Below are 13,338 nucleotides of genomic sequence, written 5' to 3'. Positions count from 1 at the left end.
TTGGTCGGCCTGGTAGTTTTTCTTTAGCAGAAATGGGAGAATTGACATTAGTCACTTGAGTAGGAAAACTGTGGCTAAGAGGAAAATCTAAAACATAGTTCACAATGTTGATATTTACTCCATGTTTACTGTTTTATTAGCAGGATTTGTTTCTCACTTTAAGTACACAAATAGACAAATTATTTACAAAAGCCATTTACTCCAAAAGTAGGTGGTACCACATACTTTAAAACAGGAAGCATTTGTCATCACGATAGAAAAGACTCGACTTCAGTACACAAAAGTCCATGATATCTTATGTGTAGTTTAAATGAGTAGGTATTACTGCTACTGTCACCTGCTTTATCACAGTTATCAGTTAAGATACACCCATCCTGGAGTCGCATAAAATCAGAATAGTAAAAACAGCTCTGGGGGAAGCAATGCACAATTCATCCTGAGCTGTTGCCTCACCTTTGACCAGACAATGAGCTACTCAACTCAACCACTGACTGGCTTGTGGAAGCCTAGAGTCTGTCTCCGCTGGTTGCAGAAAGACAGATCATCTCCAGATCTCTATGCTATTTTGGCCCTACTTGTACTTTATTTTGAAGTTGTACACAGGCCTGGTAAAATGGCTAGATCTGGTTCAGCAGGGTGTTTTTCTTCCCACTAGCATGCTATAGTTTTATATGGGTCCCTTGGCAAACCAAGTTGAAACACAAGTTGAAACCCATGAAATTCCATCTGAACATAAGAAAACCCTTCTTTACTGCAAGGACTGTTGAACACTGGCACAGGTGGTCCAGGGAGGCTGTGCAGTCTCCATCCCGGGAGTCAGTCAAAGCCCAGCTGGCCACAATCCTGGGCAACCTCTTCTAGCTGACCCTGCTTGAGCAGAGGGGTGGACTAGACAATCTGGAGTTGCTGTTCTCCACCTCTGTGATTTTGTGATTGATTCTTTGAAGAGCTCAGTGAATCAAGGCGGCAGAAGTTGGCCATAGCCTGGAGGTGAGAGAAGGTAACAGATCCCTTCAAGATGTAGCTGTGCCATTTCCAAATACATAATAAACAGAGTCAACACTCTACATAAAACTACAGAGTGGAATGTTGATGAAATATTTTTAAGCAAGGTGTCACAGGAAGAGATGAGGTTTTCGCTAGACTGTGAAGCAGTATTTACCTTTGTAGAGAATGTGCCTTTCATAAGAGCATGCTGCACATTGGACCATAGCAAGCTGGTGGTCTGTAGACTTTGAGGAGCTTCATCATGAGGGGTAAACTGAGAGGATAAAGAGTGACATGAAGCAAAATGGGCTTTTTTTGCCTTCCTTCCTCTTATGAGCAGAAGGAAAAGGACACCGAATATCTTAAAGGTACAAATGATAAACTCCAAGGGGTTAAGAGATTTCTCTTAAGAAGAAACAAAGAGGCATCATTGCTAGGGTCAGCAATCAACTCTTACATCATTGTAATATGCTTTAATGCATTCATAGATATTTGTTGTTGTTGTTGTTCATCTTAAACAACTGTAAAATGAGTATCTACCTCCCAGGTTTACAGATGGGTGAACTGAAGCACAGCATCAGTCTGAGTTACGGGGTTATACAGCAGTCCGGTGAAAAGAGTTCTGGTAGAAATGCATCGTAGGCTGCTTTTAGAGGGCTCTCACCAATGGTGGGTATTCCCACAGACAAGGGAGAAGCTTCTGAGAAGGCATTGTTTCCTCTTTAGCCCCTCTCCGAAATATGTGAGATTCAAACTGCAGAAAATTTATTTCAGTTTTATGCAGTCTACCTCCTCTGTGACTGGCATTGCACTTGTTCTGAGGTCGAAATCAGTGCTAGATTTGCTTCCATTATATGTCGATCTCCATCTCAGTAACATGATCTTCTTGAAATACTTCATGGTATTATTTTTTACAGTTACAAAACACATGGTGTTTATCATGCTGTTACTCATAGCAATGCATTCAACTATATAAAAAGCAGTAAGGTAATGCTTCTCTTTCACGAAGATGGTGGGGAAAAAGTCACGGACAATTGTGAAGCCGTAGAAGGGTGCCCAGCAGAGAACGTAGGCAGTCAGGATGCACATCAGTACCATAACAGTTTTTCTTCTGCATCGAAGCCTCTTTCTGATCTGTTCTGTCTGAAATCCTGGTACGGTTTTAAACCAGAGCTCCCGCGATATCCTGGCATAACACAAGGTCATCGTAATGACAGGTGCAACAAATTCAATGCCAAAGATAAAGAGGAAGTATGATTTGTAGTACATCTGCTGGTCAACTGGCCAAATCTGTCCACAGAATATTTTCTCCTGGTTTTTCACTATAAATAACACCGTTTCAGTAGCAAAATACGCAGATGGAATAGCTACAAGTATGGAGACAATCCAGACCAAGGCGATTAGGAAGGTTGCTGTTTGATAATTCATGCGTGGTTTCAGTGGGTGAACAATGGCCAGATACCTGGAACAAATACATCCAAAATGAAGTCTGAAGACACTTAGTCAGAACACAATTCCAGATACAAGTGGACAGAATTAGGCAGAAGGGAATTGCTGTCATTTGTAAAAGAGAGAGCCTGGCCAACTTGTCTATGAGGAGAGTTCAGAAAATTTTCCAAAGGAACAGCCTAGAGCTGAGTTCCTAAACCTGGGCAGAAACTCTGGAGCAAGGGGCTGAAGGGTTTGTTAGGAGGGTGGGTACTTGGCAATCTGAAAATCTGAGCATGCATTAGGGTGTCTGAGGATCGTTTTAAGACCTCAGTCCAACTCCCTCCTGTTTACAAGATTGCACTGAAAAAGTTGCAATTCTGTGTCGTCAGCTGCTTGTTAACACAGATCACGTGTCTGGGAGTTATGGAAAGACTGGAAGAGGAGAAAGAGAGGGAGCTTTCCTACTACTGACAAATGTGTTTGCAGGACCTAGCACAACACACGGTGTCGTATCGAGGACATGCCGTGACACAGCATCTGGAAATTCTTTGGTGGGCAGCACCTGTTCAAATGAGAGTTTGAAACGTGCAGTAATATACACCTGGTCAGGTGCAGGTAAAAAGACAAACACATAGAAACACGAAAAGGTTTTCCCTAGGTAGAGAACTATTTAAATATGCTTTTTTTACCAAGAGATCAAATATATGTAACAGTGTTTTTATTATTTTCTTGGCTATTCCATGGGTGCAAAGAGCCAAAGCTGATGCTAATGAATGGTTACAGGTGAGCATGCTTTGAAGCCACCAACAAAGGACTGTGTATCCGTTTTCCGCCCATGCAAATTTTTGTTTTGTCTGCTGGGGGCGACTATTGCTAATTAACCTTAAATATGCTTTGTTAAGGCCAAACCATAAAACTTGAGTTAGGTATTTGCACTCTTTATGACTGTAAAGCTGTGGGTGCACTGAAGTGTTTCACAAAGGACTGAGGAGAAATAAAAGTATATTACTTTCAAGATCCATCAATTTTCCTCAATTCAGTTCAGAAGGGGTAGGACCAAATGGAATTCACTCTGGTGAAGTTTTTGTTTGGTTGGAATTTGAGGAGGTTTATTTTTTAAGACGCTATAGATGTAAGAAGGACTTATATGAGAGTATACTGTCCCGAAAGATTAGAATACTTGTGCTAAAAGGAGATTTTTATCCGAGGCACTCCAGAGATCCCAATACAATTGTGTTTAACACAAAGAATTGTTTTAGTGGAATTTCTTATTCATTCAGAGGCTTTTCTATCTGTATACATTCTCTACATAGATAGCATGCACAGGACCTATTAATTCTAAAATAAGCTGGAAGGCCCGTGGTGCTTTCTGTCAGCCAGATCTTGGAAGCAGATGAATTATTCATCGCTCTTAATGGTGCAGGCTAGATGTCAAGGGACAGCAGAATTAGTCAGCCTCATTGTGGAGCTGATAAATGAATGTTTTTAGATTGGGCCCTGTGGAAACAAGGTTGTGGGACAATGTATAAGTATGCATATCTGCTCAGCAGGACATTTGGCTGGATGGGGTAAATCTCTGCAAGAGTCGAGGGAGGTTTTGTGGTGGATTTCCTGACTGTCCTTGCTTACCACACTTGGGATGTTACTGTGGAGTGGTCCTGGAGCACATGAGCTGAGTTTGGATGAAACTGCCCTGGAGGATGTACTCAAAAGTACCAGGTGCCCATGGGCATTCAGTCCAGGTGACCCAGCTAAAGCTAAATCCCCCAACTGTTGCTCTTCAGGTCCTCTCCTTTCACACTGCATTATTTTCTAGTGTAGATGTGGCCTTAAATACGTGAAACTCCTACGTTTCGTGTGAATAGACAGCAAGGAAGATGAAAGAGAGCCCTACCAGAGGCAAATCCTGTGGGACAGGCTTACTCTCTCTTCACAGGTGAGCCTTTTTAAATGATCTAAACACTAAAAGACTTTTGTTAAGAGCCTGTTATTTTTAGAGACTGAAGTCAACAACACACATGACATAGCCGGTGTGGAATGGTTGATTATTAAATGAACAGCATTTCTCTCTGTTTTCCGAGTCAAAAGCTCATAATAATAAAAAAAAAAAAAAAGGCAGTGGAACTAAACCTGTGTGTTCTTAGAACAAACTTCAGTGATTAATCATTTCCAGGTTTGTTTATAAAGATACTTGGGGAGATTTGTTAGAAATCTTGTGATTTCTTAGCAGGCGCAGGGCTCAATGACCCATGTTACTTCATCAACCTGTGATGCACTAGCAGAGCTTTCCAGGAAAAGTTTTTAGAAAAAAACTGAAAAGCATAAGTAATAGAAAATGGTAATGCGTGCATGATAGTGTTTAGAAGCTTAACCCTGAGTGCTCAGTTGCTGTTCAAAGGCTCTTTTGTTAGACACTTGTTAAGAATTTGTTTCATAGGAGCTGATTGTCCTTTCCCTCACACCAGGCAAAACACATCTGGACTTCCCCAGAGTCTCTCCACAGACTTGTGTTGACGTCAACGACAGCAGAATCAGCAGCGCACAAGCTGTATCTGTACAACCATCAGCAGGGTTAACTGCTCCTGAGCTGTCTTTTGGATCAGGTACCAGAAACTATGCATTAAGCTAGAGCATAAAATGGCACATGAGAGAAATTGGGTAAAGAGGGAAGGGAGAGTGGGAATCATACAGTGTGTGTATATGCAGAGGGTGTACAGAGATGTGTATTGTATTTGCACACAAAAGGTGACTTGTTTTCATGGCCTTTCTGTAAAGAGTTTACTCTGTGGGTCTCTGGCTTTCTGTGAGTCAGTCGTGTCAGGTTTGTGTCAGCATGAAGCTGATCCTCAGTGCCTGGTCCGTCAGAGTCCGCGGTGCACGAGGCTGAGAGGAGTCATAAGAAAGCATACAATTAAATTATATTGTTAAAATTCCTGGAGTGAGAGGCAGGCATAGAAATATCTCAGGACTGCAGCATGAGGCAGATAGTATAGCAGGTGGGTATCATTATGTTCTGCTTACGCCCTTATGAAGGCTGTGGGAAAATCTCTGCCAAACTGGGTTGGTGTAGCATTTTGTCATTTTCTGGACAGTGCTATAGACACGGGTGCCATAATGACGGGGGGGTCCTTCCTGGCTTGCCACTGTGCCATCCTCAGAGAGGTGTGTAAAGAGAGAGGAGAATATGGGAGTATTTTAATGGAGAGGAGAGTGCTGGCCACACTCACCGAGCACCCGCTTCTGTGCTGGAGCGTCCAGCTAAGACCTCAGTACTGTCAAATGGTTAATTTAATGACTGTTGGATTTTCTCAGTTCAGCACAACAGAGAATAATAAGAACTCTGTTTTGCAAGGTAGAGAGAAGTCTTGTATTTTACTCTCTTGTATACCAGAATGAAAACTGGGGGAAATATCATAGAGGGAGAAAGAAATATCCTGTAAGGCAATAATCCTGTTGGAAACTCACCTGTCAAATTCTGTATCACCAGTCAACTATTTCTTTTGCTGAAGAGTATTTACTTCGGTGTTTATAGAAAAGGTTAGAATCAGAAAAGCTGTGTGGGCCAGTAGTGAAGGTTTCTTAGAGATGTATGGTTTGGATCAGGATTATATAGTGCTGATAACACCCTCAACTCTGGGTGTTTCTGCTTTGTCTCTCTTTCTCCTCTGTCTCTTATTTCATAAATCCTCTCCTACACTTGAATCAAGCATGTTTTTGTGAGGGGAAAAAAAGTGTTTTTAAGAAACCAACTTTCTTTTCACCCAAAAAGTTCAATCAAGATATTTCCACTGAGTTTTCTCCAAGGTAATGTCATGACATTGTGTGATTCAATTTTTAGGAAACAAGATACCCAGGTCTGTGTAGTACGTACCTGGGCCATCCGCAAATCCTGCAGAGCAGCTGAGCATGTTAGAAACCTAGGAATCTGGACAGCCAACCTCAGCAGCCTGGCATTTGGTGGCATCTGCCATGCAGACATAGCACCCCACTTACCTGTCAACAGCTATAGCCAGGAGAGCATTGGTAGAAACATAGAGGGAGACGGTCCGCAGGTAGTTGACTGAGGCACAGAGGACGTGGCCGTGCTCCCAGGAGAGCTGCCGCACCACGTAGTAGTCCATCTCGAAGGGGCAGCACACAATGGCCACAATGAAGTCTGAGATGGCCAGGTTGGCAATCAGCAGGTTGGTGAGATTTCGCAGCTTCTTGTAGCGGGCGAGAGCAGCAATGAAGATGAAGTTGCCGATGCCACAGACCAGCATGATGCCAACCAGAGCCACCCCGATGACGATCTTGGCTGCAAAGAAGGTGCGGGTTTTGGTCATGTCATCTTCACTGTCCAGCGGCAGGTCGTAATCGCTGTAACTGAAATTGGAAGGGAAGGAGAAGTTTCGCAAGGAGGTTAAATCCCCGTCGTGGAGATTGTAGATTGCAGCAAAGTTGAGGCTGACAGTAGCATTTGGGTTCTGTTCAGTTTGCTCCATGGCCGTGTATTTCTTCTATTGACACATGTGGCTTGGCTGGTCCTTGGTTTTGTGTTAGAATTACCCAGGGTGGCAGGGCACAACGGTGGCAGGAGAGAGACCTCATCCAAAGTTTCCTTCTGAGCAGTGAGTCACCTTGTCTTTGTCCCCATAAGATTACAGAGCAAGAGCCTCATTTATGTCCTTCTGTGGGAACAAAAAGAGGAAGATATTTCCTGAGAGGAAATTACAGCAAAAAGACTGCCCTTGAGGGAAAGCAATAGCCACCTTACTGCCCCACAGCTCTATTGCTGGCTGTGCACAGCGGGAAGAAATAGCCTGTGAGGCAACGCTTGTGTTAGCATAAAATCCCCTGAGTTGCATAATACACTGGTTCTAGCCAGCACTTTTATTTACCGATGGTGAAATTTTGTTTTCAGCACACAGTGAAATGACAGTATAAGAGGAGTGTAAAATCCAGTTGAAACCTCTGCCAGCCTTCAAGCCCACAGTGCTGTCATCCCTGTGCAAGGTAAGAAAACAAAAATGAGATGGCAGCTCAATTTGCTGAAAAGTATCTGATGTGCCTTTTGGACAAAGTTTTTGCTTTATTCTAGATGTCTCAGAGTGATGTGGTAGGTGAGAATGAAAATAGAACTGATGTCCTGGCTTCTAAATGCATTTCTTAATCAAGTAAGAGTTGCCAAGACCCAAGAAAATAGTGAAGGCAGCAGTTCCTTTGGCAGCCATCAATTGAGTAGGGGGACCGAATCTTCAGCCAACATAATCTGTTATTGCTTCTCTCAAACCAGTGAGGCTCTGCCAATTTGCACAGACAAGGTTTTGTCCCGTGAACCACCTTGTAGGGCTTTGCTGTGAAGGCAAATCTGCCATTCACAAGGAGAGTGGATCCACAGACAGACTCTCGAAGTGAAAGGGAAAATCTTCCTTAAGCAAGACAAAATGCCTTGAATTTTTGAAGACAGGGAGGAGCAGGCTCCCTGCTTTGTGCTGTCGGCTGTACCAGATGTTAAAAATCTATTTATCTTCCACACTGAGGAAAAAAATCGGATCTACTCCCTAATTTTGCCTCTACTCTGTATCAAAATGCTGAAGGGTCTGTCTTGCATCTTCCCGTGCCACACCTGGGAATCCTCACAGCAGACTCCCAGCTGTCAGGACAGTCCCACCACACCCCAAAAGAGTATCGGGGAGCATTAAAGCTTTCTCTGCTTTGAGACAGTAGGTCTTTGGGGTGTCAAATGCTACTGACCAATATCCGTCATAGCTACAAAGGACAATCTGCACAGTGGAGCTGTTGCCCCCTTCTTTCCCTGGAACCACCCTCAGCCCCTGATGTACCAACACTTAATCCATTTCTGAGAGAAACTCTCTTGTACAACTTCTGTCCCCACGTTGCTTTTCAGACTGAGAGTTGCAGAATAACAAAGCCAAAGCTTGAAACTAAACAACAGCTCAAACAATTGACTGCTTTACAAGGCAGCCCCAGGGCAGCCTGGAAATGTGAACAGTCATTTAAGAGAAGTACTAAATAAATACTTGGGTGCAAAAATCTATGTGTTGGTCAAAGCAAGGTGCAGGATCTGTTTCATCAGGTTTCCCTGCAAAATACCAAGAGAGCGCTTATAAAATAAATACAGACAACACAACCATCCACAAACTGACAAAACACCATCAGCTAACTGTACCTGCAGTTGCTCTCATCTTCTTGGAGGTGTCGGGCACCCTGGGAATAGCCTCCAGGTTTCTCCCCTGCAGAAAAAGTGCTGCTGTCACTGGAGCAGAGAGGATGGCTGAAAGCAGCCAGAGGACTTCACTGAATGATCACTTCTCTCCCAAGCAGCTTTGCCTTGCTGCTCAGGGGAGGATGGCTCCGCTGCCTCTGTGCCTGCATCTAAAGCCTTTTCTTAGTGGGAGGCACCTTGAAGCTGTCCATGCATTTCTGATTTTAAAGAGGCAGTGCAATACAGAGACAATAGAGCACAGCCCTTTCTGCTTTAAACCCCCCTGAATACATCGAAATGGCGGAGTGGCTTTGTTACCAAGTCTGAGCCTGGAAGGTGTAAAACCCCGATCTGCACTTGCTCTTTGAGTTCTGTCAGTGTTAGGCAGCGGCTACATACACCTGAGGTGACACAGAAGCAAAATACAAACCTGCCAGTGGCGAGGAGAGGGAGGAAGGAGGGCAAGCTACTTTCCCAGGGACCTTTGTGGATCTCTCCCTGGCTATTGTCTTTAGGACTGCAGCTGCGTCAGCTCTTGCAGAAAGAGGGTCAAACGTTGAATAGCAATAAATCAGAGGACCCCTGACAGCTTTCCTTGCCCTCTCAGGGAATTACTCAGAGTGGAAAAGTGGCAGTGAATCCTGAAGGACTTGGTGTCCTTGCTAATGCTGCCTTCTCATTGCTCTGAAGCACTTGCACTCAGGGAGCAGTGCTCTTGCTTCCCAATCCTCCAGAAGGAAAGGAAACGCACAGCAGAGTCCCTGTCCTCTCCTGCACCTCCAGTCTCATTCACATTAGCTGACATTTTCCAAGATGCAGTAGTCCCTGGCGGATGAGACCGTAGGAGTCTGTCAAAGGTCAGGAAGAGTCTAGAAGGTTTGCAAAAGACTTAAAATATGTGCCCTGCAATGCACACTCACAGGACTCACCTTTCATGAGCTAATGGGCACTTATCTCTGGAAGACGGAGATAAGGGAAGAAATCTGTTAATGTGAAGTATGTCTGGGGTAGAAGGGCCACTCATGTGACATTTCTTCCAGAAAATTTGTGGAAGGCCAGAGAGTCAGCACTGTCTGGAGCCAGCAGACAGCATGAAGAATTTCACAGCAAATACTTGGCTTGACTTTATTTTTAACCATCAGTATAGAAGGTGAAAAGCCATTAAGAAATTTTTAATATCCTGAAAGGGGGCAGTCAGATGAACAACAAGGAAATCAGATGCAGTCTGTGGAATTCTGTCACAAAAAATGTAAGTATAGGGAGAGGCAAAGTGAACTTACAGTGTACCTCAGAATCACATCTAAAAGATCCCTAAAATGGGCCACACATAAACCTCCAATGTCCCTTAAGAAAAGCTAGTTCACTAAAGAGAGCTGTTGCAAGTTTTACATTAGGAACGTGCATGATCTCTTCTAGACTTTGTTCAGCTGTCTCATGTTAAGTTATCTAGTGAGTTAATCAAGCAACATGATATCCAAATATTTATATTCCTTTAGGGCAAAACCTCAGCTGCTGCAGAGCTGCCTATCCCCCCTGACTCAAGGCAAGTTGGCATTGGAGCCCTGAGAACTCCAGCCTCTCCGGATCTGCACTTCATGCTCAGTACGTCGCTTCTCTGCAGCAGCTGTTCATCGACTGTGCTCCAAGTAACTGTGCTATATGTGTCAAGCTGTTTCTCAGAAAATACTAGTAGTATTGTGAAATGATGTGATTTGCGTGTGCTGTGAAAGGCAGTGTTTTGTAGTTGTTGAGTAGAAGTTTGTTGAATAGTCAATGAATCCAGTGGTCCTGAGAGCTGCTCTTACAGCCAGAGGCAGAGCGAAAGTGAAAATGTGGGTTTGGAGCCTCAGTACCTCTCCTGGTAACCTGCCCTGCTACAACAAGGGCTGGGGCAGTAGCGGAAGGACTCTAAAGCCATCAGGTATATGCTGGAGGATTTCCCAGCTGCAGACACTGTGTAAGAAGTCCCAAAGTGACTTTTTTCAAAAACTGTAGTCTCTCGTGACTTCCGATGTAGATGTGCTGAAGGAGCAGCTCCCTGGGGTGGCCAGGCTGCGGTACGGCCCAGGCATTCGTCTTTCTGTGCACAGTTGGGGTTTTCCTTGTCCCAGCATTGCCCAGCCCAGGGGCTTTGCAACCTGTGGGTCTCCTCTTCCTGGGAACAGGACACCGGGAGGCTTGCAGAGACTGACAGAGCCTTCCCTGCAGCCTGTATGTGACATCCATTTATTGAATTACTCTCCGTTATGTTGCATTTCAAAGTACCCATTATTTTGTAGAGAGCACCTGATTCTGGTGTTGAATTTCTGCACAGGACATGGTTTGATAGCGTTGACTGGTGCTTCCCCAACGGTGTCACATTTAGCACAGCATCACAATTCATTTCCTGAGACCATTGTTACCAGTTTGACGGATTCAGGCTGAGAAAAAAAAGTTGATGCTGAAAACTATCATATAAACAAATTGCATTCCTGTTTGTTTGGGGTTTTTTTTGTTAATATGCTCACAGTTTGAACAGAGAAGTTACTTAGAGGGTAAATGATGCAAAAAAGATTGCAATGTAAAGTACTTGTTTAGAGACTTTCAAATAATGAATTTCTAAACCTAGCATTTAGCCTGGGAACAGACTTAAGGACTCTGGCCTTTCATTTCAAAACAGCAAACTCACCAGCTACTGTCTGATTTTTCCTAATTGCTAAATAAATTGGACTCTGAGCGAGGTAATTAATCCTAGGGGACTTACATCAGCTTTGCTTAAAGCGTAGCTGGAGTTTTACAGAGGTTACTGATACAAATCAGTTGGTGAAATGTGACAAAAGCATCAGACATCCTGTGATTTTCTGGAAAAACAAACAGAAGGTAGCAGCAGACATGGATTACAACCATGTGTATTTCTGTTCAGCATTTCAACCAGACGTTCAGCTCACGGGCTTTACTCAATCTAAGAGTGTCTAACTTGGCATTAATGTTCAAGAGGACACTGGACCTGCTTACATAAAGAGTCAGGTATATTTGTCCAATACATGAAAAGATGCCTTGTGGAACTAGAGGAAAGTGACTTTTGGATGTAGTTTGGCAAAAATGTGCACACAGGAGTAATCCCACCATACTCAGCTGTTCCAGTGGTGTCTTGGGCTGTGTAAAAGTCCTGTGAGGGAGAGAGCAGAGAGGCGTTTGACTTATTGATGGATTGTGTCAGCATGTTACTTTTCTCTTACCAACTTTTTCTGCTTCCTTACTGAGTGTATCACTTCTTGGCTTGGGAAAAGGGGCAAAGCATCTGAAGGAGCAGCAGAGCAGGCTGTCAACAACCATAGTGACACTCTGCAAAGATGGTTGTCAGCACTGTTGGAGCAGCAGATGCAGCGCTTTAATCCAAAACATCTTTTCTTTTCAGAGCTGCCCAGGTTTCTGTGAGCAGTGACATTCAGGCAGATCTCACAGCCAAATGACACAAGGTGTAGCAGAGGTGCACAAAGCTCACTTAATGTGCAAGGTGACCCAGGGGCAATCAGCAACTTTCTTCCAAGTAGAAGCTCCTTTCTCTTATTTGTCTCTCTTTTTTTTTTTTTTTTTTTTCCTTTTTTAATTCTCTTCCAGTGTATATTTCCTGTTTTTTTCATCTTTGTTCATCATTTTGTGATTGTGTAAGAAAATGGTGTTTATTTTGCTCAGCTCAGCTTAGCATGGCAATCTTCTGTGAGAAGCACACCCCTGCCCTCAACAATAGCCCAAGAAATATGTAGGAAGAGCTGTAAGAAGCTTATGTTCCCAGCTGGCACTTATCACCCTTACTAGAGAAGCCCATCTTACCTAAAGCAAAAGTGACAGTGTTTGGGGCCGTGAAGGAAGCAGGTATCAGCTCAGGGACTGTGCACAAGTTTTGATGCCACAGTAGTATGACAGGAATGACAACCAAAAACCCCCATTTCAGTCTTTAAAACATTGAACACTTTGTTTAATTATTAAATATTACCTTTTTTCTTTTCTTTTGGATGTGTTTGTTAGGCTTTTTGTGTTTTTTTTCACTTGGCCTTCCTTAGAGCAAATGCCTGTTATCACAAACCCTTCTCTTGAGCAGAAGGCTTCTGAAAGGCAGATGTCAGGTGTTTTTCTTCCCAAATCCTGCCTGGGCACACTCACAGCTCAGTGGATACTAATGTGCCAGCTGTGGGCAGTGGCAGTGTGCAGCAGTGTTTATCCTGACTGTGGCAGCAAGGCAGAAGGCTGCTGAGATGGTCTCCTTTAATCCACTCACTCTGCACCTTCATCCCCTGCTAAGACTCTTCCCTGTCACAATAGTCCCAGTCAGCACTTAGGGATTGCTTAATTTTAGAGTAAGACTGTCAAACGCGTTTCTAGCGATTCCCAAAAAGCCACATCCCTCTAAGTTCTGTCTGTTGTATGCCAGATATATGGAACAGCAAAGATCTGTGCTTGGAAACTTTTTGCCAATTGGAGATGAAGATCAGTTTAGTCAGTTGAAATGTTCTGTTTTGATATCAGCCTTTAATGAATGCTACTGCAATTACTTGGAATTTCTAGGAATGCCTTTTCAAACTCAAAACCTGGAGATTTTACCTGGAAATTGGAAAGTTTCCTCTGCTTCTGCCTTTGTGCCCATTGTACAAAAGGACATGTACTAGGCAAGGTTTACAATTGCAGAAGGCAGACTGGTTTTCTTTATTTCTGGTCATTGTTCTAAGAGAATT

General features: G+C 43.6%; 1 protein-coding gene across 1 annotated transcript; it reads right to left on the bottom strand.

The window, feature by feature from the left end:
• Positions 1–1,566: 1,566 nt before the first annotated feature.
• Positions 1,567–8,757, bottom strand: LOC141970481 (prokineticin receptor 2-like). The gene is made up of 3 exons (XM_074927134.1): positions 8,591–8,757; positions 6,412–7,088; positions 1,567–2,449 (listed from the first exon to the last, which is right to left on the bottom strand). Exons 2-3 carry the CDS (start codon positions 6,900–6,902, stop codon positions 1,753–1,755), a joined length of 1,188 nt encoding a protein of 395 aa, XP_074783235.1. The 5' UTR covers positions 6,903–7,088; positions 8,591–8,757; the 3' UTR covers positions 1,567–1,752.
• Positions 8,758–13,338: the final 4,581 nt, after the last annotated feature.

The sequence above is a fragment of the Athene noctua genome, chromosome 1 (genome assembly GCF_965140245.1).
Source record: "Athene noctua chromosome 1, bAthNoc1.hap1.1, whole genome shotgun sequence".
NCBI lineage: Eukaryota > Metazoa > Chordata > Aves > Strigiformes > Strigidae > Athene > Athene noctua.
The sequence above is the reverse complement of the archived record's forward strand: the minus strand, read 5'-3'. Positions and strand labels throughout refer to the sequence as shown.

Coding starts and splice junctions, on each gene's coding strand:
- LOC141970481 (XM_074927134.1), bottom strand. CDS start 6,902: ATGGAGCAAACTGAACAGAACCCAAATGCTACTGTCAGCCTCAACTTT. Junction 2,450..6,411: donor CTGGCTATAGCTGTTGACAG/GTAAGTGGGGTG, acceptor TATTTGTTCCAG/GTATCTGGCCATTGTTCACC.